Source organism: Apodemus sylvaticus, chromosome 12 (assembly GCF_947179515.1).
Source record: "Apodemus sylvaticus chromosome 12, mApoSyl1.1, whole genome shotgun sequence".
Lineage (NCBI taxonomy): Eukaryota > Metazoa > Chordata > Mammalia > Rodentia > Muridae > Apodemus > Apodemus sylvaticus.
This window is the reverse complement of record NC_067483.1, coordinates 41,277,143-41,301,101: the sequence shown is the minus strand read 5'-3', so window position 1 is coordinate 41,301,101 and position 23,959 is coordinate 41,277,143. Positions and strand designations below refer to the sequence as shown.

The window sequence follows — 23,959 nt, the reverse complement described above, 5'->3', positions numbered from 1 at the left end:
TGCAGGCATAGGAATCCTAGCTGCAGGCCTAAGTCGTGATCTGGAGTACAGGGGAGAAAACAGGCTGCAGACCCGTTGTGCACCCAGAAGTCCTAGTGTCCTGTGTGGGTGCCATTGCTTCTCCCTCCCCAGTGGCTCCTTCACCAGACCCATGTGTTTCTGGTTCACGAGCTGTTCATTGTTATCATTTTCCAAGAACCCTCAGACCCAAGAAACTTTGACTTTTTTTCTTAAAGATTGATTGATTGATTGATTGATTGATTGATTGATTGGTTTTATATATAAGAGTACAGTGTAGCCGTACAGATGGTTGGGAGTCACCATGCAGTTGCTGGGAATTGAACCCAGGACCTTCAGAAGAGCAGTCAATACTCTTAACAGCTGAGCCATCTCTCCAGCCCCGAAACTTTGACTTTTAAAGGCACACTCTTTAGGGAAGCTGTTCAAGTCCCAGTTAATTTGAAAACTCTTAAGATTTAAAAAGCAGCACATCTTCCAAGCCACCAGTTTTTCAAGTGAGCTCCAGTCTTGGCAAATGATAACCTCTTCCCCAAGCTGTGTTATTGCTATACACACACTGACAGTGTGGCCATGAGACCTGTGCATGCTGGCTTAGACAGTCAAGGAAGGCACGGTTCTGGCCAGAGGTCCTAGCCCCTTAGAAAAGGCTCGGACACACTCCCTCCCTCCCTCTCTGTCTCTGTCTGTCTGTCTGTCTGTCTGTCTGTCTCTCTCTCTCTCAATACACACACACATTTTGTTCTCAACACCAACTTTTATCTTCTACATTTATCTTATAGGTTGGAGTCAGGAGGTGCCCACCCGACCAGTAGCGAGTCTCACAGTGACCGCGCCTCAGCAAGAGCCCGTCGGGAGGCCAGGGAGGCTCGCCTGGCCAGCCTGAGCAGCCGGCCAGAAGAGGACAGCAACAGGGATTATAAAAAAGTAGGAGCCCTTTCCAGTTTCCTGGTCGTGGCTTATTCTACATAAACCTCTTGGCCTTTCCCTCTAGTAGGAAAAAATAAGCGAAATTCCGAATAAGGAATGAGACAGGTACTTCTGAAGTTCTGTTTGCTTTACCTCTCTGCCTACTAGAGACTGTTTGTATATTTTTTCGACTGCAGTAAGTGTACGCCTAGAGTCGGATGTTTAGAAGTGTAGGGGAAGTAAGAACGCTAGTGTTTTTAAAAAGAGTAAAAAGGCACGGCCGTGTGTGTGTGTGTGTGTGTGTGTGTGTGTGTGTGTGTGTGTGTGTTTACTGTGTGAGCTCATGACAATTACTTGATTAGACTTATTTTTAAGAAACATGCGTGTTTAATAAGGCGTTTTGATTACCAACCGAATACATTTTGGTGCTAGTTTTTAAAAAATTATCATCCATTCCTCTCGACTCCTGCCCCTCGGTCTTTGGGAACATTCCCTGTCAGGTGCTTGAGATGCAGGGCTGATGGGGAACCAAAACATTTTTGGTTAAGGAAATTTTTCTTGGTTGATTTTTTTTTTTTGTTAAGCAGAATTTGACAAAAATCAACAAACTGGTTCAAGAAACAATAATTGTGTTTTGTCTTGAAACTATACTTCACACAGTGCAGGGGTGTGTGGGAGAAATGGAGATATGGTCTTCCTCCCAGGCTCTTGCTTCCCTGACAGTGGAGCCCGCCATCTCTCGCCTTGTGTGCAGCACCTGAGAGCAGTGTTCCTCCCCAGCCCACCCTCCTCTTGTCCAGTTGATGATGGCGGCTTGAAGCGGAAACATGTGTTCTTCTCCTAGGAGCCCACCCAGTGACCTGGTTCTGTTCCCTTCACAGCTCTACGAGAGTGCCCTGACCGAAAACCAAAAACTGAAAACAAAACTTCAGGAGGCCCAGCTAGAGCTTGCCGATATAAAAGCCAAGCTTGAGAAGATGGCCCAGGTAAGGAAAGATGGACAAAGCAGGAGAGGCGGGAGCACACACACACACACACACACACACATACATACATACACACACACACACACACGGTGGGGGGTGGGAGGTAGCTATCTAGGGAACAGGCCAGGAGATGGAGTCAAAGTGACACTTCTTCCAAGCCAGCCAGGTGGGAGCTCTTATTTAACAGAATAATTTTGAAAACTGACAGCTAACTGATGTTCTGAATGCTACTCATTGTTGTTAATCTAACTTATCAGTGCGCAGTGCAGGTCCGGCCAGGGCTAAGCTTCCTCCCGTCCTGCTGGGGCTCCAGTTCAGTTCCTCTGTACCTCACCCTGTGGAGAAAAATAAGCACAGCACTGTAGCCCAGTATAGGGAGCCCCCACAGGGAGCCCAGAAATCTTAAGTGGTTTGTTTACATCAGGGGATGAAGTAAGTGGTCCAGATTAGGTTCCCAGGGGACGCCACCTTGGATCAAAAGTGTTCCCCTTTGATGGAAGTGGTGACAGTCTGATTGGGTAAGCCACTCCCTCTTGCCAGGCCTGACTTAATTACACAAAATCTGAGAGGCTGCTGGGGGGTGTGGGGGGTGGGGAGTGATCTCATAGCCCATGAAACAAGCCCAGCAGCCAACCTACAGCAGCTTGCCCTCGGCTAGTGCAGGGTTAACCGGAAGCCTGGTGAGTTCTTTTCCTCCCAGAATGCCTGAGGACTAAATATTTCAAAAGCAAAACTGAGGTTAAAAAAAAAAGTGTGTGTGTGTGGGGGGGGGGGGGGGCTCTTTACGAGAATATAAAATGAAAACCAGAGGTGGCTACTTAATCTAGTAATATGGTATAGCCCCAATGAAAAATGAAATTATAGGCTCCTGGAGTCCCAGGCACATGGTATGTAGTCGGGGAGGGGTTGAATACCACCTTAGCATCTTCCTGTAGCCCTCTGTGCACAAGGGCACAGAGGGAGACAGGAGCCATGGACTGCACTTTCTAAGACCTACAACTAACACATACTGGATTAAAAGCTATTTTGTGGGGTGGGAAAAAAAAGCTCTCTGATTTAAAGAAAAGTCCATGACAAAAGTATAACCCTGCCATCAGGTAGGAGGCAGGATAAATACTTTTATGGTCACACTCCCCTCTGCATTACTAAAGTAGGCGGTATGTCTTGTCAGACACTAGTTTGGTTCTGAATAGCTTCCAGATGGGCTGCAGTTAGTACTAAAGCCAGTCCTAAGCTGCTCCCAGGAGCTGTGCCCTGCTCAGAGCATAAATGACAGCAAGGCAGCGGGCTCCTCAGCAGAGCTGCTCACATTGGCCCGGAGCTCCTGGAGTTCTTTCCCACCAGCCGTGCCGTGTCCACAGCAGCGTAACTAATGGTCTGAGCCATGATCAGAATCGAGTCTGTCCTTCCCAGCCCCTGGGGCCGCATTGTAAGCCAGCCAACTGCCCTGCTAGGTATGCTGGGATATACTGATTGTTTACAAAATGCAAGCAATTTGAAGCTCAGAAAGAAATGATAGTGCTACAAACCAAGTCTCTATTTACCAAAAATGGAGATGTTTGCTAGGATTGAGAAGGGAGGGAAGGCTGTCAGCCTTGTGCATTTGTTTGCAGACAGTTCCCACATGGACGCATGCAGCATTTATATAAAACATCAACTCAAAGTCAAAGGAGTTATAATTTAAAACTATACAAGCAAACAAAATAGCTAGTTCTTTATATTCTGAATTTTGCAAATCTCGAAATCTTCCCAGCTCTAGCTTAGGAAAGAGACAAAGGAAGTTATAAACAAACTCTGAGATCTGCTAATCTGTTTTCCCCTTTCCTTTCTCTTTCTCAAGAGATGCAGTGTAAAGGCAGACAGCCATGACCTTGCAAGGAGAAGGTGAAAGTCCAGGATGAGAGCCAGAATTCTAAGTTCTGTTGTTAGTTTTAGCTCTTCGGTAATTGAGACGGAAGAAGGGAGAGGGAGGGAGGGAGCATCTTCAGGAGCAGCCTAATGTCCCCTCCTACTGCAGCAGCCTGGGCCTCCTGCTACGCGAGATAAAAGAGTCCTCCTTTATTCACTCAATGTCTATTGAATATACAAAATTCCACCCAGTCCTCTAACATGAAGACCACAGGAGACCTGCAGATCCCAACCAACATTCCTTGGTTGAAGGCAGGGCCTTTCCCTGAAGTTACTCTTCTTAGGTTTAGTGGCCAAACCTTTTTACTCCTCAGAAGGATTGAAACTGAAAGTCTGTGGTGATCTAAATATAAATCCTTTGTTCAGATGAAGTCTTGTTAACAGATAAGAAGGAATCCAAACAGATAAGAGTGGAAATGTTCTGTTCAGATACCAGAAACTAGCTAAGGAGGCTACCTCATAGGAAGACACCACACTAGAAGGAAAACGGCCTCAGTACTCAGAACAGAAGTGACGGGGAAGATGGTTGACAAGAATGCCACAGGACGGCGTTAACGTTTGAGGACTTCTAGCCTGGAAAGAAGGGGCAGAGCAGGGCTGATTGGGTGTAAGTGATAGGATTTGGACTTTGTAGTCTAAAGGGAGAGGAAGATGAGTTGGGTGTGTTAGGAGCAATGTCTGCACAGGTGCCGAGCCCCCAAGGCTGCCCGTGCCCTCCCTCCATGGGGCCCTCCTGCATACTGTTGAGAGCAAGTATCAGGGTTCGCAGTCTCAGTCTGTTTGCTTGAGACCTTGCTAAAGGAAAATTCCAGAACCCTGCCGCCTCTTTCAGGATGTCTGGTGGTGAACCAGAGAAAGCTGGGTTGCCTACCACACGTGCGACAGCCTAAACAACAGGTGTTGTCCTTGTGTTTGCACAGCAGAAACAAGAGAAGACCTCTGACCGGTCCTCGGTGCTGGAGGTGGAGAAGCGGGTAAGCGCGTCTGGCTCCCTTGGCCGCCTGCTGCACGTCTTCCTCAGACCTTCTCTAACCTTGTTGTTTGTGCCAAAGGAAAAAGTCGATCTTAAGAAGGCAGGAGCTCTGCCACATTCCGTTCCCAGATTAATAACCTTTTTTTTTGTCTGACTCTGGACAGCAATTTGATGACCAGTCCTTTTGGCTTTCCCATATAGTTGGTTACTTTGAACGTGCCAGATTTTGGGTGGGAAGGAGCCTTGGGAAGTCATCTCATGCATTCTTCTGCCTTCAGAACTGCACACAGACACAGAGCCATAAGATACTCAGTTATTTAAATATGCACACAGGTCTGAGGGCTTTCTGCATTTTCCATGGCCTCAGACAGAAGTTCCAGGCCATCCAGCTACGTAGCAGAACCTCATCTCAAAGGAAGAAGGATAGCCTGTGAGGTGGCTCAACAGTAAAAGTGCTTGCCAGATACAAGAGAACTGGTCCCCAGAGGCTGTTCTCTGGCCTCCATGTATTTACCGTGGTATGGATATACACACACGCACACATGCACAAACACACCCAGACACACCCGCACACTCAGATATAAATATTTTTTAAGGAAGTTTTTTCATCAAGACCCTTTGCCATTGATGTAGGGCTGATGATTTAAGCCCTGAGCAGTCAGCCTTTTGTCAGCGCTCTGACAGAGGACGTTCTAATCAGATCCCTGACCTGATCTCAGATGTTTATATCCAGAATTTGATCCTTGGATTGGGGAAACTCAGTTAGATCTAGTGATGAACCCTAATTCTGATCTGACTCTAAGGATATATGTAGTATGTTCCTGTCTTTCTTTTGTCTGTGGGAAAGGCTAAGTTTTAGGTTTCATCCCTTGGCCTATAACCAGCCCTCCTTGGCGTTCCATCTGGTTAATGGCTCTTCCTTGAATTCAGGCTAAACTAAGAGTTACTGACTGGAGAGAAAGCAAGGGGAGGGAGAAGCTGCCGACAGTGATGCCCACTTCCCTACCAACCACCCACTCCCTACCCTGGAGGCTTAGGTAGAGTCTTACTAAAGGTGATGGAGTTTTGTTTCTAGAGAGCAAGGGTCCTAGTTACTTGCAGGTATTTAAAAAATTTAACTTGTAAAGGACATTAGCAGGCTGCCGCCCTGTATCTTCTCATTTTTTTATTGAAGACTTAGGTAATAGGACCGCCATCGAGGAAGTATCTCTGTCCCGTGGCGGCAGGGCAGACAGAGTACACGTAATGGAGGAAGGCCGGCCCTAGTCTAGAGAGACTCAGAGACCATGAAGTCGCTGATGGTGTGATGTGGGGATGGCAGCTTTGTGAGGGAGGGCTCCCTAGCCATTGTCTCTCCAACAGGCTCCTTGTTTCTCAATAGGAGAGGCGAGCACTGGAACGGAAGATGTCGGAAATGGAAGAAGAGATGAAGGTACGTACGAGAACATTGCCTTGGCCTTGGCCTGTCTGTAGTCTGAAGCCTGCCTGTGGTAGATACCTGACCCTAGGCTTGCCCGCGCTGAATGTCCCTCAGCTGAGCGCTCTGGCTGGGGAAGAGATGCTGGAGTGAGGACTGAGCGCTTCTCAGCCATCTCCTGCCATCTCCTGGGCTCTCAGTTTCTGCTGCATCCGCTGTGGCCGCCTCAGAGGCCTTGTAGGAGCAACTGATTGGGGTACGGGGGACTCTGAGCAGGCGGGAGGCAGAAGTCCCAAGCTGAAAGTCCAAGGTTTTCAAAGCAGCAGCTTCCCCCTGGGGAGCCGGGAGACTGGAAGCCGGGTGAAAGAGCTAGAACTGAGTTCTCCTTGTTCTGCAGTCCCCGCTAGGGGAGCTCCGTGTGCGGCCTGGGCATGGCCACAGGCCTCTCGCCAAACACAGCTCTTGCCTGAGAAGCGCAGCTGAGTCATTCTGCAGCACTATGACAGTGTGTTTGCATATTGAGTCCCTGTCCTAGGTCACTCCCTCTGCAGTACCAGAAGCCTTGGCCTTCACCCACTAGAGCAAGTTCATACCTGCTCGTGACCTACTCAAGGGTGGGCGTACTGCCTCCCTCTCCTCCAGGATGACTGACAGCAGCCGTCACCTCCCTTAACTTCTTGAATGGATTGTTGCCAATTTTTAGCGCCACTCCATAGCTGTAGGAAGGAAGGGAGGAGCAAGGGGCTGCTCAGGGAGCACCTGTCTGAGGTCCTGCAACTGCTTGCCCCTGAGGTGCACTGTGCCGCATAGCCATTGTAGGCTTGCACAGCTTCTTCCTTTCTTCAAGAATGTTATTTTAGCAGGGCAGTGGTGGTGCACACCTTTAATCCCAGTACTTAGGCGGCAGAGACAGGCAGATTTCTGAGTTCGAGGCCAGCCTGGTCTACAGAGTGAGTTTCAAGACAGCCAGGGCTACACAGAGAAACCCTGTCTCAAAAAACAAAAACAAAAAACCAAAAAGAATGTTATTTTAGTGGATATATAATGCCAAGTCAGACACAGATTTCTGTAGCTAGGAGGCAGAAACCCTGGTACAGTGTCAGACAAGTCCCCAAATATCCTCCTGTGAGTAAGATCTCTGGTGTGCTCGTGGATTACTTTCCAAGAGACAGTTGTTGCTTTAATGGCCTAAAAAGATGTTTTTTTATAAATACCTCACCACACACAAAGTTTTGAGAGCCTGTCCCTTACAGTTGTAGTGAAGGGGAGATGCTAAGCCTGCCCCTCTTTTCCTAGTCACCAACCCACAGTGTGACTAGTAATAGTTATGTAGAATCTAAAGCAGTAACTAATTATCCTTCAGACACTTTACAATTACCAGGTTGACTCAAAAATACCAGGAAGTAGAAATAGTGTTTGATTCTCTTGAGCAGACAGAACACTACCCTCACAAACACATTGCATTTTTTCATCTTCTGGGTTTTTCAAACCCACCTCACTTACAGTAATATTTTCTACCTCTTAATGTAGTATGCTAGTATTGCCAAACAGTTTTTCATGAATCACCACATACAGTTCTATATGCATGAGGGCTTCCCGTTTGAGACCCTTAGCTGTGCCATCCCTACTCTGCAGTTAGGCTGTTGTCCGTAGTACTTGGTAAGAAATGGCCTGTGTAAGGATGGCTAAAGAGTTAACGCCATAGTGAAGAGCACTTGTTATTTATACAGAAGACCTGGATTCGGTTCCCAGCACCCACATGATGGTTTATAATCTGCAACTCTAGTTCCAGGGAAACTTCTAACTAAACACATACGTTGTGCATTATCCCATTCTGCGGGACCTAGTTATTCGGGGAGTCGAGGGAGACCGGCATGAAAGAGAAACAGGCGGGAAAGAAAAGCGAGGCCAAGCAAAAAGGGGTGTCTTGTCAAGGCCTCTTTAATGAAAAGCTGAACGTCTGGTAATAAACACATCGTGAGAGGAAGTAGGGAGGGGCTGAGGGGGATGCTAAAGGCACAGAAAGAGGGAAGGTCATCTAGGGCGGATGCTGACTGCTACTCAAAGCATCTAGCTGTTTTTCTGGAATGCTGGTTCTGCCTAGACAACCCCAGGTGTTCATCCAAGATAATGGATCAGTCTTGTGTGAAGGAGAGGGTGGTTCAGCTGTAAACCGGAAGGTCAGTGGACTCTCAAGGTGAGAGCTGTTGAAAGTCTGGTTTCCCACCGTTTGGTCTCCCACAGTACATATACATATATGCAGGCAGAATACTCATATACATAAGTTAATGCTTAAGTAAATCTTTTAAATATATATTAAAATATATATTAAGTATTTATGATTTAATATTATATATATATTAAAAATAGGTAAAACCCTATGTCTGAATATGATGACATATACCTGTAATCCCAGCACTTGGGAAGCAGAAACAATCTCTGTGAGTTCAAGACCAGCCTGATCTAGATAAAGACCATGTCTCAAAGAAAGAAGGAAGGAAGGAAAGAAAAGAAGGAAGAAAGGAAGAAAATAACCTCAAAATATAAATAAGTAAAATAAGAAAGAAGGGCTAGGACTGTAGCTTAGTAGGCAGAGTGCTTATTCGGCATGCAGTTAGGCCTGGGTGGGATCCTCAGGGCCACATGAACCAACCAGCTGTGGCGGCATCCGTGGGACCCCAGCAAGTTCTAGGCCAGCATAGGAGACATGAGACCCGATCTCAAAAACAAGGAGAGGAGATGCAGTAGGCAGAAGGAAAGGACCTCGCTTGTAAATAAGTGCTCGTGCTCTCTCTCTCTCTCTCTCTCTCTCTCTCTCTCTCTCTTTCTCTCTCTCTCTCTCTCTCTCTCTCTCTCTCACACACACACACACACACACACCATGAGTGCCCTGAAGCCCATAGACAGGCCTTTTGTGCCATTCATGTGAGCCCCATACAAAGACTGAAAAGTGGGAGGAAGAAAAAAACAAAAAACAAAAAAACCTTTGGGTTCTGTCCTGTTCCCGCTGTCATTCTAAACTGGTACAGAAGCTCTTTGGTATTCTAAGCAGTTCTCTATCCTTGGGGTTGACACAGGTTTGCATGTTTCTTTCTGTGTTCTTATCCTATCAAGCTGAGGTTTTCTAAACTAGGCCATGAGTTCATTTCTTCAATATTTCCAGAGCTTACTACACATGAAAGTATTTATTCTTTCTAATCAAAAGTCATTTGCCAAAAACTTTAAAAAAGAAATTTAAGGGAGATAGCTCAGAGCTTACTACACATGAAAGTATTTATTCTTTCTAATCAAAAGTCATTTGCCAAAAACTTTAAAAAAGAAATTTAAGGGAGATAGCTCAGAGGTTAAGAGCACCAGCTGCTCTTCCAGAGGTCCTGGGTTCAATTTTCTACACCCACCTGGTGGCTCACAACCATCTCTGACTCCAGTCCCAGAGGTTCCAATGCCCTCTTCTGGCCACCTCTGGTACTGCACACATGTGGTACACTGATACACATGCAAGCGCCCATACACATAAAGGGGAGAAATACATAAATTATCAAGTAGAGCCAGATCATAACTGGTCCCCAAACCAGTTCGTAAGCTGCTTTTGAAACTGTTAGAAATCCACCTTATCACTCAGTCCCCATTCTCTCCTGCCAGTTACAAACCCAAGTGGAGAAGAAACGCCTACAGACTATACTGCCCCTAAACATAGTTTAAAGGGGAAGGGCATCAGACTGTCCCAGTCACTCTGCAGCTAAGTTCTGTCTGAACCTTCTTCAAATTTATGAATATATTATGAAATCCTGAGACTGGCCCTAAAGGACTTGAGGAAAGTGATTATTTAGCTCTCAAGGTCTTCACTAGGCTATCAGGTGTGCTCAGCAACTTTTGTGAGGATTAGCGACTGAAACCTTTGTATGAGATAGTCAGTGGTCAGTACAGTTGTCAAGTCTAGGAAATATTACCGGACGTGGGGTCCCTTAGGTCTCGGGGCCAACTGCTGTGTTTGTGCATATTCCTATCATATAGTTCAGTCTTTCCCGGAGCCATCAATAGGGCGCCATTGTAGGGGTAACTTCCTGCGTAGACTTGAGAGCTCGGTAGGCACTGACGTCCGAATGTGACATCACTGCCTGTTCTCCTGACACCAACGAAACACAAAGGCCCAGTGAAATGGGTCCATGAGATGGGCCCTCCCAGGTGTGTGGAGGGCTCTGGGTTGGGAGACAGTCATGGTCTCCCCAGAAAGGTAAGTATGCCTCTCCCTAGGAGAAACTCCACTCCACCAGATGGGAATAGAATTGTCTGCCAGACCTGACAGGTGTGCAGCCAGTGTGAGCCTTGCTGGCTCTGCTCTTGTCTGGGGCTGTCACATCCGGTCTGACGTTTTACTGGGGCATCCTCCCCCAAGCTTCAGCTTCCTGTCTCAGGCCCTTGCATGAGAAGGGCCTGGAGCAGCCGCCATCCCCCGTGAGCTGCTCTGGGATTCGACTTTGCTTACTCTGGAAGTCCGCTAGCCAGCTGCCCTGTGCGCTGCCCCCCCCCCCCCCCCCCGCCATGCTTGTATCATGACTGCTTCCTGCAGAACATTCACCAGACGGTTCCTACCGCCCTCCTCCATACCGATAGCTTCCAGATTCTTCCATCTAGAGCTGCCTGCGTCCACATGGTAGACTAAGTCACTTTCACAGTTGATTGTTGTAATGTCCCCTGGAGGCAAAGGCCACTCTATGTAATGACAGTGAGTGTATCGTTAGCTTTGGTCAGATGTCAGCATCAGTGAACGAAATTACCCAGGGTTTCCGTGTTTCTACTCATGTCTTTAAACTCCTCTGTGTGCTGTTATGACCTCCCTCACCTGCCCCCTCCATGGTCCAGATGCCCACAGCTGGCAGAGGTGCCTGGCAGCCCTCCCTTTTCCCAGGTAGTCATTATTCTTCTTTGGGCAGCAGCTCTTGAGCAGTGTGTCTCCTTGTTTGTCCTTTTTACTGTTTCTCTCACGCTACTTCCATTTTCTTGCTGGTTCACTCCTAGACCATTGCCCCACTAATCTCTCACTTCTGCCCTTGTTCACTGTGTATGAAGTACGAGAGAGTGCTCTGATCCCTGGAACCTTTCTGTCATCACTATAACCCAAACCCTGCGTAACAAAGTCATTTCCCTCTTCCGAAAGAGCCGAGAGTCTTAGTTTGAAGGTCAGTGCAGAGGGTCCTTAGGAAAGCACATGGCAGAGTCGGCAGGCCTGTGCTCTGATCCCTCTACTGAAGTGTTGGAGTCACTTGTGAAATACTGGGAAGACTGACTGTGACGGTTATCTGTTCCTCTGCAACACTGATGTCCTGGTGAGGCTAGACCACCACAGTGACCCAGCCAGTCCCACCATCTCCTGCATTTATGAGGGTTCTGCTTTTGTGCCTTCATAATTTCCAGAGTGTATGTCTGTTTAAACATGTGTATGTAGTTCCAAGCCTCAACACAAACTAAGGCAGAGAACACGAGCTAGCTGTGAACTTTGTGAACTATGTCATGTATAGTAGGTCAGAGGCTGTTTGACAGTTGCAGGTCCTGGACAAGCCCTGTGTACTATTGGGGAGAACTGGGAAGGTTGATTATGCTTCCTGCAAAACAGGTTACAGGTCCACCAAAGACCTGACAGGTGTCACATCAGCCTTACTAAGGTGTGCTGTGTGCAGGCGTCACACCAGCCTTACTAAGGTGTGCTGTGTGCAGGAAGTGCTGAAAGAAAATGGAGTAAACAAATAGGAGTAGGGGATCGGATCAAGTGTGAGGACAAGGTGGTGATGTTTGTCTTAGGATCCCCTCCCAAATCTTCAGCCCAGCCCCAGAGACAATGAAGGAGAGTCCCCAGGCTGTGGCTGTGCGTGTGAATTTGTCAGAAGGCCCAGGCCGTATGTTGGCCTCTCGTTCTCAAGTGATCCACATGGTTTTTGATGCTCATATAGCTAACCCCGCATGCTCAGGCTCGTCCCAGGACTGCAGACAGCTCTTCCTTTTCCGGTGCGTTTCTCCTTCCTCCTCCCCATTCAGCTTGCGCTCATCACACCTGCCTTTCCCATTTCCTGTCTTGCATGCAAACTAAAACCAGAAACAGAAAGTCACATAGTTTCTTTGTCCTACTCTTTCCCTCTGTCTGTCTTGTCTCTGTCTTGTCTGTCTCCTTCATGTCTCACTCTCTGCAGAACCTTCACCAGCTAAAACAGATTCAAACCCTGAAGCAGATGAACGAACAGCTGCAGGCTGAGAACAGGGCCCTGACCCGAGTGGTGGCCCGACTCTCCAGGTCCATGGAGCCCTCCGGCACCCAGGAGCTCTAGCTCCTCCCTTCCTCTCCACCTCACTTCCCTCTGCTGCTCCAGGCAGGTTTACTCTTCTTGTTGGTCCCGAAGCCCAGTCCCCATCCCTTCCATCAGAGCCTCCACGTCCAGGTATCTGTAAAGCTGGTTGTCTGGAGGTGGAGTCCGCATAATGGGACGCGAGACCCCAGGTCACGGGTGGGAATGGCAGCAGAGGGTCACTGGGAAGGCTGCCATGTTACCTTCTCTTCCCACAGAGACTGAATACAGATTTGCTTACTCTGCTGCACAGATACACAACCGTGTGCATCCATGTACACATATTTATTTCATCGATGGAGTCTTTGCCAAGAGCTTTCTTAGCCAACAGCCACCCAAATGTACCAATTAGGGCCTAAACTAACCCAGGGCAGGAGCTCCCACCGTGCCTGCGGGTTAGATCCTCCTGGGGGCTGTCTCCATACACCGTGCCTGTGGGTTAGATCCTCCTGGGAGCTGTCTCCATACACCGTGGATGGTCCCATTGCAATGCTCAGTGGGGTGGAGTGATTGAGACCTGGCGTCAGTATTTACCAACACTCCTCTACTGATGTGTGTGTGACCATGGTTGAGAATCACAGCCCTTTGAATACCAGATTGGACTTAATCCCAAGAGACAGCATGGCCTCAAGGAAAGGACTAGGCCTTCAGGCCACGCCTCCCTGAGCCTACCTCGGTTAGCAGCAAAACACCGTCCATTGTACCACTGGGGCAGAGCTAGACAATACGACCACTCTTTACCTCCTTCTAAGTCTATGCTTCCATCATCCTCCTCCTGAAGCATTCGTCTCATTCCCCTCCCAAGTCTCCTGGCTGTAGAGACTGTCCCTCCCTCCCTGCCCCCAAGGGTGTGGGCCTTGAGGCAGAATGCAGGCACAGGTGGTAGAAATGAGCCCTTCCTAAGGGGCCTGGCAAAGGAGATACAGGCAGTGGGGCAAGAGTAGGGTTTGTTTTCAACTGAAACTATCCCTCCAAAACCTGTGTTTGGCAAACTAGAACTTTCCTCTGGCGGTGGATCTGAGAGCCAGACTCACACACAGTTTGTTTTCCCATCCGAAGATAGTATGATGGGTCACGATGCCCGAAATGAGATTTTTATTTTCAGCAACAATCTAATTAGTCTTGCTGGGGCCTGTCCTTTATTCTGCCGGTTTGCATTTGCCTTTGGAGTCAGTAGCCGGCAATGAATACCCACTAGTACTGAAGCGCCCAGATCACCGTCGGGCTGAGCTAATGTCCTCTCACGGTGCTAGCACCGGTAGAAAGAAAAGGGAAAGAAAGGGCTGTGTGCTGTGGCCAGGCAGTGGGCGCCAGCATAGGTCAGAGCTCTGTTTCAGTTAGCCTCAGACATCCCGAAAGGGTGCTAACACCTAACTGTGCTGGAGTGGGCGCTTAGTATTCACCTGTGGACCCTGGTTTGGTTTTAGCATGCATGGGAAGTAGAGACCCCCAAAGATGTCCCAGTTATTTGTTGCAGTGTAGGACATGTGGCAGAATTAATGTCATCCTGGCATTTATTGAAGCATAGGCTAAGTGCTTTGTTTTCTCAACGATTCCTCAGCACCAGTGTGTGTATTTAAAACATGGGTTACAGAATCAGAGCCAAGCCCAAGGTCCCTAGGAGGGTAAACGGCTGAAGAAAAGTTCAAACGCTGTTAGGCTCCAGAGTCTGCACGCTGCACACTGTGATAGAAGCCATCTGCATCTTTTACAGACTTAACCATTTGTTAAGCACACGGTCTAAACAATGCAGGAGCAACCTGTCCAGCAACTACAGCTTAGAGCAGCATCGCAGGGGATGAGACAGACAGAACTGCACTTTGTCACTCCCCTGACTTGACGGGCCAGTTTCAGCCAGGCACGGTGGCACACACCTTTAGTCCCAGCACTTGGAAGGCAGGCAGGCAGAGCTCTGTGAGTCTGAGGCCAGCATGGTGCACCAAGACTCGGTTTCCAAAAAAAGCATTTACCTACCAAAAGATTGTGTCACTCTGATGTCATTGCCTGGTACACGGCCTGAGATAAAGGGACGTAGATGATGGCCCACGAGCCACTCCAGCAGTTTAAAAAGGAAATCAAAAGAATTGTATTGGACAAATAAAATTCCTATGGAATTCAGATTTCAATGTCCAGAAATTAAGATTTACTGGAAGCAAATCAAAATTTGAGTGTCTGTGTTATAAGTATGTGTTACCTGCTAGGTCACAGTGGGGATGAGGTAGTCATAGACTGTGTGGCCTGTCGTCTAGTCTAAGGTACTTACCGTGTGTGTTATAAGTATGTGTTACTGCTAGGTCACAGTGGGGATGAAGTAGTCATAGACTGTGTGGCCTGTCGTCTAGTCTAAGGTACTTACCGTGCAGACCTTGACATAAAAAGCCTGCCAGCTGATTATTTGTAGGAAAAAAACTGGCAGGGTGCTCAAGAGATTTGAACCCACGGTCACCCCTCTGAATCATCCCCTGAAAATCTTGGCTTGGTGCCAGGCGGCTCTGCCAGTCACACCAGGCAGCTCAGGTAAGGCTCCCTGTGAGACCCTCCCCACAGCTTGCCTTCCCTGTCCCTTACTTTAACATAAACTATAAGAAGTAGTATTTAAGAAAGTATGCACTTGGCTCTGTCTGTCTGACGTATCTGAACATCCAACTGCCTAGAAATGGAGAGGCTCAAGTCTAGAGAGTGAAGATGCTCTCTGTCCCCTCGTGCTTGCATAGTTCTTCCCACGGTCGTAACCCATGGCTTCAGCTGAATGTCAGACAGCACTGCTCCCTGCCCCTCTCTTTGAGCGTGGAGTCTCTGTGCCCCTTCCGTGGTCTCTGCACACCACTGGTACTTTTTTACGTTTTCTTAATGTGCTAGATATTTCAGCTATGAACTTTTCTTGTCCCTCTTTCCCAGCCCCCAAAGAATTGAGTTCTTAATGAGGAAAAGAAAAGTCACCAACACACCAACACCCAACAACTTGTACCCCCTTTTAAAGCAGCTCAATTCTGATGAGCAAGGAACCCAGCCCACAGCTTCTTCATACTGTGGGGCCCTGCTAAGAAATGGGGTTTTCAGGGGTGGAGGGTGGCTCCTGGTGAGGAGCACTGGCTGTTCTTCCAGAGAATCCGAGTTTGAGTCCCAGCACCCGCGTGCTCTCACAGCTGAGGATATGTAGCGCCTGTTCCAGAGAACCTAACGCCCTCTTCTGGCCTCCACAGGCACTAGTCAGACACACGTGCAGACAAAACAGTCACACATGCACGAGAAGCAGGGTTTTTTGTTGTTGTTGTTTTGTTTTATTTTGTTTAATTAAGAAGTCCCACCCAGGCAAGCGGGCCCCTGACATGGAGCATTAGAACAGAGATGGGAAGGGGCGGCCTGGACAGAGCTTGCTGACTGAGTTCTGAGCACCGCATTCCTAGGCGGGGAAGAGGCTGCCAGAGCTCCTAAGTCAGGAAGAAGGAAGACCAGGGTGGAAGACAAGCTTTCCGTTGTATTCTCAGTTACTTCAGGCTTACTGCTGAAAGGGGTAGAGGGCTTGCTGCTCCTCCGGGCTCATGGGGAAACTGAGTGGCAGCAGGGGTCCCAGACGCCAGCACTTCCATGTCTGTGACTAATGTCAGCCAGCCTCTTCCAGGCCCATCTGAGGGAGCAAGGCGCTTACCATTACTTTATAGCTACAAACATACAGAGAAGTGCTTTTTCTAAAGCAACGGCTCTCAACCTTTGTAATGCTGTGACCCTTTAATACCCTCATGTTATGGTGACCCACCCCAACCATAAAATTTTCATTGCTACTTCATACTGTAATTTTATACTGTTATGACTATTAATATAAATATCTGTGTTTTCCAATGGTATTAGGTGACCCCAATGAGAAGGTTGTTCAACTCCCAAATGGATCTCAACTCATAGGTTGAGAACTGCTGGCCTAAAGCACTGTGGGTCACCGATAGTGACCACTCCTGAATTTGTTTCTGGGCTACAAGTGCTTTGGTGTTTGTTTTCTATTCCCACCTATAATGAAGAAATGGTCTTTGGACTTGGGCATATGTGGGTATAATTTCATCATGATACACGACTAGCCAGTAATCACGTACTGCTACTTACATGTACTGCTGTGGACGAGAGACAGACATCTGTTTCCTCATTTATAGATAAAAACATCTGCAGCTCTACTTCCTGAGAAGCATGAGATTTTCAAACTCCCCACTTGTAGATGTTTTCTCTCTTTTTTTTAAAAGATTTATTTATTATATGTGAGTACACTGTAGCTATCTTCAGACACTCCAGGAGAGTGCATCAAATCTCATAACAGATGGTTGTGGACCACCATGTTGTTGCTGGGATTTCAACTCAGGTCCTGCAGAACAGTCAGTGCTCTTAACCACTGAGCCATCTCTCCAGCCTGATGTTTTCTCTTTGTTCCCCTGACATGGGGTGTGTGTGTGTGTGTGTGTGTGTGTGTGTGTATGTATGTGTGTACACCCTCACATATTATGGTTTGATGTAACCTGCATTGTCCTAGTGAGGATGAGGAGACAAAGATTAGATTCCTTCAGGTACATTCAGATTCCCTAGTTTAATAGCAGTGCCAGAAGCTAGAGCTATGAGGGCCTTGTGGTTCCTGAGCCCAGGCCACCCCTTTCTGGGGGCTTTGCTTACTGTGTGGGTCCTGAAAGTTGGAATAACTCATCAGTGAAAGGAAGGGTGTCTGCAGAACAGGGGAGACACAGATTTCTGGAGCCTATGTTGTGAAAATGTACCTACCTTCTGATCCCAATCTGCTACCAGAAAGGCCCACACATGAACGGTACTTCATTAAGATTTTTCAGATAGACAAAACATCTTTCAAAGTGCCTGATCACGTAATAAAAACTTGAGCATCCAAGCTGGAACTCGATTTTCCTGTGTTCTTTGAGTTGAGCAACAATGTGTGTCGTGTTCCCAGATAGAAGACTGACAGATGGAATCTCCACTCCATCCCTCCTCCAGAAACCTTTGTTTGACAGAATTGTAACTCCATCCACTGAAGTGCTGGTGAAGGCCCTGGGTCTTCGCCATAGCTGTAAATTCTCTGGGTGTTAGTATAGAGGATAGGTGTGTATCGTATGACCAGTCAGAATCTGGATGGATTCTAGTTACCAAAGACAACAGGATGACCTTGGTCATCTTGATTTGTGGCAGAAAGGCCAAGTTCTATTTCTCGGCTTGCATGTTCTTGGGTGGGAAGCAGTGCCATTTAACTCTTAAGGCCACCGTCCCTGTGACTCCTTGCTGAAGGCCTTCCCTGTGTGCTCACAGCTGCTCTGGCTCTCCCAGTCCCTCTAGGCCACAGGTGAGTCCAAGGGCGGAACAGTTGCAAAGATCCACCGGCTCAGTAGAAGAGAACTAACGGTAGGCTGTGTGGAAAGACATGCAGCTGTGCTTTCCCTAAATATTTACAATTCTGACCCAGGAAATAGGAAGATTTGAGGAGTTTTGTCCCTGTGCAGAAGGGTAGTGACAACTTATCACGTAGCTGTCAGGAGGCCCTGGGAGGGCAAAGGCAGCCATTGTGCTGGGCTCTAACACAGTTCCCTCTGTCTCCACAGGTGTTAACAGAACTGAAGTCCGACAATCAGAGGCTGAAAGATGAAAACGGTGCCCTCATCAGAGTCATCAGCAAACTGTCCAAATAGCTGAGGGCAGGCCTGGGAGGAGGGGACCGCATCCGCTGCCCACCCTGTCTCCAGCTGTGGCCTTCTGGCCAGGACATGAATGTTTCAGGAGGAGGGCCGTCCCTGTGCCCTCGTCAGTCACCCCTCCGCGCTCGCTGCACATTGTCTGTATTCTCCATGCCCCACTAACCCCGCACCTCGTCCCAAGTTTTACGGCAGTTTTAGCTGAAGCGTGATTGTGACCATTTCAAGCAATCTGGAGAGAGCTTTGTGGGGCACACCAGGCTCCGCTGTGAGCTCCCGGCTTTCTGCTGCTGTGTCCACGCTGGTTTTGGTGCAGATATGTAAGGCTTTGACCCATAGCCTTTACACTAACCCACTGTTCTTTATATAGGTGAGTCTTGTGGTGGCCACTCTGGGATCCTGTCTGGGTGCCGAGAGGAAGGGTGGACCGTGGGCTTGCTCTCCGGACTGCCTGCTTCTAGTCCAAGGTGACTGCGGCTCTGTGCCGAGGCCGTGAGTCACCTCTCAGGAATGGACTTGTTTTTACTTTTCTATCCGTAACCTAGGAACATCGCTGACTAGTCTTAACCTCATTTCTCCCTCTCTTCAAGGCCAAGGCAGCCTTGGACTCTCTTGCTCCTTGTCTTTCTGTCCTTTGGTGATTTCTCCTCCCGCCCCGATGGCGTAAAAGCTGAAACCGAGCTCCCAACCTCAGCTGTTTGGAACCTCGTCACTGCTGCCTTGGTGCCATGACCCTGGGAAGCTAGAGGACGGCTCAAGGGTCAGCCTGTTGTTCATACCTCCCACTTGTCTGCTTACAGAATGATTTTCTGAACTCTTTGGGTTGTACAAGTAGTATACATCTATAATCCCAGCACTTGGGAAGCTGAGGCAGGAGGATCGAGAGTTTGAGGCCGACTACATGGCAAGACCCTCTCTCCAGACAAAGGAAGCCTGGGTGTTGAATGCCCGTTTGCCCTGCTCCACCCAGGCTCCTGCTCCTGATGAGAAGTGGGGTCGCTGCAAGGAGGCCTGGGCGAGAGCCAGGCGGAAGCTAGACGGGGGATGGAAGCAGGCCAGAGAGCCGCGGAGGGCATCTGAGGACACTTGGAACTGTGCACACACTGCTGGGATGGTAACTCGCTTTCTGGTGGTCATATTCGGGGGAGAGACCCCTTCTTAGCAGCCAACAGGAGAGGTGGTGCTGGCTAGAGACTAAAGATGAAGAAGAGTACTGGTGGGCTCTTAGGAGTGCCAAGCCCCGTGGATCATCTGGCCCAGCGGCCCTGTGCCGCCCTGCTGCCATAACTCTGACCTCTGGTCAGCCTCTGGGAGCTCTGCATGTCTTACTTGAACTTTGAGCACCTCTACCCCGTTTTTACTAGCAGAAGCTGAGGTCTGCTGCTCCCTGCCAGGAGAACACCTGAGGTATGGGTGGGTAGTGGTCTCTACTTACCTTGTCTCTTGAGTCCCTCCTCAGATGTCGCGGTTTTGATGCCTGTCATATCCTGACTACCATTTTCTAGAGTCTAGACAAGCAGCCCTTTAGCTTACCGTGCTCAGCCTCTATGAATACTCTGTAATTCCAGCACACAGTTAAACCGCCAGCTCTTGTGGATGATCCAGTGCTGGTGGGTAGGATGTGGATTTGTAGGCATTTTGTCCTTTGGTTCACATTAAAGGACACGTCCTTTAATGCCTCATTGTTTGAGGGTTGCTAGCGATGTGGACCATTCTAACACTACCTCTGTTAGTTCCTTTCATGAGAACACCCCTGTCCTTTTCTGTGGCCCTTGCAGACTTCATGTGCTCTTAAACAGAAGTTGTGATTCAGGGTCCATGGTACAGAATGGGAACTATCTCCTTTGCTGCTTTCAGCACAGGAAGAGTCTCTTTTCCACTTCAACCCGTTCTTCTGAGGAATCTTGTGTTGGACTGCTCTACTCTTGTAAAACCCTGAGCCACCGTGAGGAAGACCTGACTCCTGCTCTAGGAAGCAATCCCTTCTTGCTAGGAGACATCAGCATGATGCCAGCCAACCAGTTCTCCCAGCACGGGTTCTGTATTGGGAAAGAGGGGATTGCTGCCTCATTCTTGGGAAAAGAAAGTGGGATTGTGGAGAACAGTTTGAGCCTGCTCCACTCACAGGCCAGGTGAAGGTATTCAGAGTTGTGTGCCTTTGAAGTGTAGGGAAGGGTCTCAAAAACTCACAAACGGGCATCATACCCGATGCTGTACGTGGCCTTCATGTTAAGATGCCACCTCTTGCCAGGAAGACAATTGCTTGTGAGTGACAAGCTATTGACAGGCTTTTCAGTCTCTGTGGCACCAGCCTCTGTGGCTATGAGCCCCTCAGAGCACACGTGGGCCCAAGCCATTCCTGGTGATTCCTTTCAGGCCACTAACTTTATTAGAAGCATTGTGAACTTGGTCTCTTCCAGAGAAGAGAGCTCTATTTCTTAGAAATCACACTGACTGAAAACCCCATGAAAGACATGGCTCCCGAGGCCATGCTGAGTGTGTGCAGTCCCGGCCCGTGCTGCTCGGGTGGCCAGGTACCTGCTGTAGATCTCCTCAGTGGCCACCAGCCTCACGGGCTGGCTTCTTATGGGAATCTCGTGGCTGGAGCTTACTGTTCTGCTGCAGGGAGGCAAGCGGGACTCGACCTTGTCACACCAGGCTTCATGGGAACTTAAGGTAGGGACAAGAATGTTGTCATTCATTTGACAGCTTTCAGGCCCAGGCCACCTTTGAGGGTGACGACTGGACAGCCCAGAGACTCTGGCTTGAGCTGGCTTACTTGGCTTTCGGGGTCTAGAGCCTTTCCAGCCAGTTCCTAGAAGTGCTGATGCCAGCCCCACCCCAGTCTCTAGGGGAGGAGCTGTGCTCATGCATGGGTGCTGCCTCTGAAGCAGCCCTGGAGCCTGCCCAGCAGTGGGGCACGTGCTTCCCCTGCCTCTGCCCCAGCCCTCAGCTCCTGAGGTGCAAGGATTGTTTGCTGGGGTTGCTGGCAGCATCCACTCAGGAAGTACAGGAGCCTGCAGGCCTCAGAAGAGCACAGGAACCAGGGTGAAGGGCCTCTCTAAGCCACGCCCTGGGGGACACTGGCCTCTGGCCCCCATGCCCTGGGGGACACTGGCCTCTGGCCCCTTTGCAGCCGTTCCTAACGTTCCTAACGGAGACAGCTCCATCCATTGCTTGCATGCCTTTCCAGCTGTGGGCCATGTCCAGAGCCACGCCCAAGTATAGTGCAGTGCAGTCAGTCGCCATTCTATTCTGAAGATAGGTGCAAAGCCTCAACATCGGGCCCCTTGACCCAGGAAGGGAGGCAGCCTTGAGGGCAGGGTACTCTAAAGTCCTCTTGGCTTAAAATTATGTGATTTATTCAAAGATGAGGACATTTTTACACTTAGATTTCTGCTTCAAAAATTGTTTAACTTTGAACTTTCAACATCAGTCTTGCTTTTCCCAAATTCAAGGTGTTTAAGATCGGACTGTCAAAGCCGCCCTCCCTCCATGCTGGAGAGAGAGTTTAACATTGAAAGCAATTGAACAGTGATGGGACTGCTTTCCCTCCTGGTGATTAAGTAAAAATATTACCAACCTGCAGAGGGGAAATTGGAGCTGGGAGGGACGGATGACCTGCCCTAGGACAGTGTGCTCTAGGAAGCCAGCTGCTGCTGCTGCTGTGCTCGCTCAGCCACCTCCTAGATGTGACCAGCGTGACCAGCACCCAAGCAGCAGACTTCTGCTGGGCACCCACTCGTCTCTAGTCTGGAGCTGTGCCTCGGGCTGCTGTGGGAGGCGCTCTTCTCAGGAGACACCATGGCCACGGCACAGAATGGTGCCCAGCTCTAGCCAGACGCCTGCAGGTGGGTCTTGGATGTGAGGAAAGAGACAAACCCTGGACTGGACGCTTGCATGCTGTGCTGGGTAAAAGGCAGAGGAAGGTCTGTGGATGTGGAGCAGGGTGGAGGTGGGAGTCTGGGAGGAAGGAAGCCAGGCTTCTGCACCTGGAAGTGTGCTGTTCCTCAGCTCCAGCTGAGCGAGATTTTAATCAGTTCCTCTAATGGGTATTGACACTGCTCGGAGCAGTCAACTCTGTCAGGGACAACTATTGATTGCTGATTAGATTGGAAAAATAGATCAACTTCATTATAGGCCAGAAGCTGTCACTGTCACAGCTCCAAAGGAATGAAGTGGTCTCTGAGGGCTGAGGAGAGTCAGCTGGATTCCTGACAAGCCAGAGAGTAGCTGAAAGTTGTCTCCACATCTCCTTGAGAGCTGTGGTTAAGGGTCACAAATCCCCTGGGTGCCCTGACCCAGTGCCTGGATCCCATTCTTGACCTGAATGGGATGGGAATGCAGATGGCTTAGCCCGGTGTGCTCTGCCTTGTGCCCCTCATTCACCCTCCCAGCTTCCCAAAGCTTCTCCCCGGCTGATCTTCCAGACTGGGACTCTGCCAGAATGACATTTTGTTATTTTGCCTCTAAATTTTCCCCTAATGTTTCCAATAAAACTCTGCTTGGGTGGCCCTTTAAGGTGTCACCAAGATGCTAACCTAGGCCCTCCAAAGTAAGCACACAGCCCCCTCCTTCCCCCTCAGCTCCTCCACCACCTCAGGCCTTGCTTTTCTACACTTTGGGCTTGATGGTGCTCGAGGGAAGAGGTTTTCCATTAATCAGGCAAGAGTCCTTGAGGATTTTCAAATGCCAACAGTCATTCCGCCCACCACCCAGGGCTGGCCACATCCCCTTTCACAACTCCCTGGGTGTGCCAGCGGCCCTCAAAGACCAGGGTTGGCTGGTAAGTCAGCACGACCCCGCAGTTTCAGGGTCGTCTGCTCATTCTGTCTTTTCTGAAAGATGTGACTGGTGCTGGCTTAAGGCAGAAGGGTTTCCTCAGCACAGGCTGGACAAGTTGTTTGCATAGTGACAACAGCTCCGCCAGGCGGAAGAAGCCCCACGAAGGACTGAGCATGAGGAGTCAGAAGAGCTGCTGACGAGCTCTCGAACCCAGAGCTGGGCGTCCGAGCGTGGATTCTGAACAAGGGACATTCAGGCTGGCACCGGCTTGACTCTCCAGAGTGCGTGTGTCTGTGCTGTTCTCGACCCTGCTCTCCTGAGACCTCCAGCACAAGTTACCCAGCCTGTCCTGGGATGGGGGAGTGCGTGAAAGTAGTTGTAGGTAAAGGTACCAGAGGCACAGACTACGGGGAGAGGGTGCACCCATCCAACATGGCCACCTTTCTAGTCAGCATCCCTTGAGCCCTGGCTGGTACCTTCAAGCAGAGCCATGATTTCCCTGAAGAGGGGAGCAGTGTGCCCTGACCTTTCCCTCTGCAGGGTTGGTGGTCCAGACCCCCGCTTTGGCTCACGGTTTTCTTCCAGGCTTGTGCCCTCCACTCCAGTCCTGGGCACTAGCATTTTGTATTTCCTCTCTCCACCCACGCTTAATGCACCGACTGGAAGTGTTTGCCAGCCAAGTTGTGTGGATTGACTTCAGTCAACTGTAAATACACCTGCGGGAGGCTCCTGAGGGAGGGAGGCCAGGCAGGCTTTCCAAACTGAATGTATTTTTATGCAATTCTGAGTGGCCTTTTCAACCTGAGATGGATGGATTTGTTTTACTGATTGTTGTTATATAGTATTAAGTATTCTGTGTTTGAAAGTTTGGGAATAATATTCACATCTATATGATGCTTGTAAACACAACAGTATTTATAAATGAGTAAATAAAACTGTGTTTTACCTTTGTGCCA

At 49.1% G+C, this 23,959-nt stretch overlaps 1 protein-coding gene across 4 annotated transcripts in view; it reads left to right on the top strand.

The window, feature by feature from the left end:
- Window positions 1–23,959, top strand: part of Ppp1r12b (protein phosphatase 1 regulatory subunit 12B) — a 199,177-nt gene extending 175,218 nt beyond the window's left edge. For 3 of the 4 annotated variants that reach the window (XM_052201269.1, XM_052201273.1, XM_052201272.1), the window contains 5 exons: window positions 801–945; window positions 1,809–1,913; window positions 4,742–4,795; window positions 6,176–6,226; window positions 18,129–23,959. In XM_052201269.1, the coding sequence (XP_052057229.1) occupies window positions 801–945; window positions 1,809–1,913; window positions 4,742–4,795; window positions 6,176–6,226; window positions 18,129–18,215 (442 nt within the window). In that variant the 3' untranslated portion in view covers window positions 18,216–23,959. The other variant, XM_052201274.1, reaches the window with a different exon arrangement.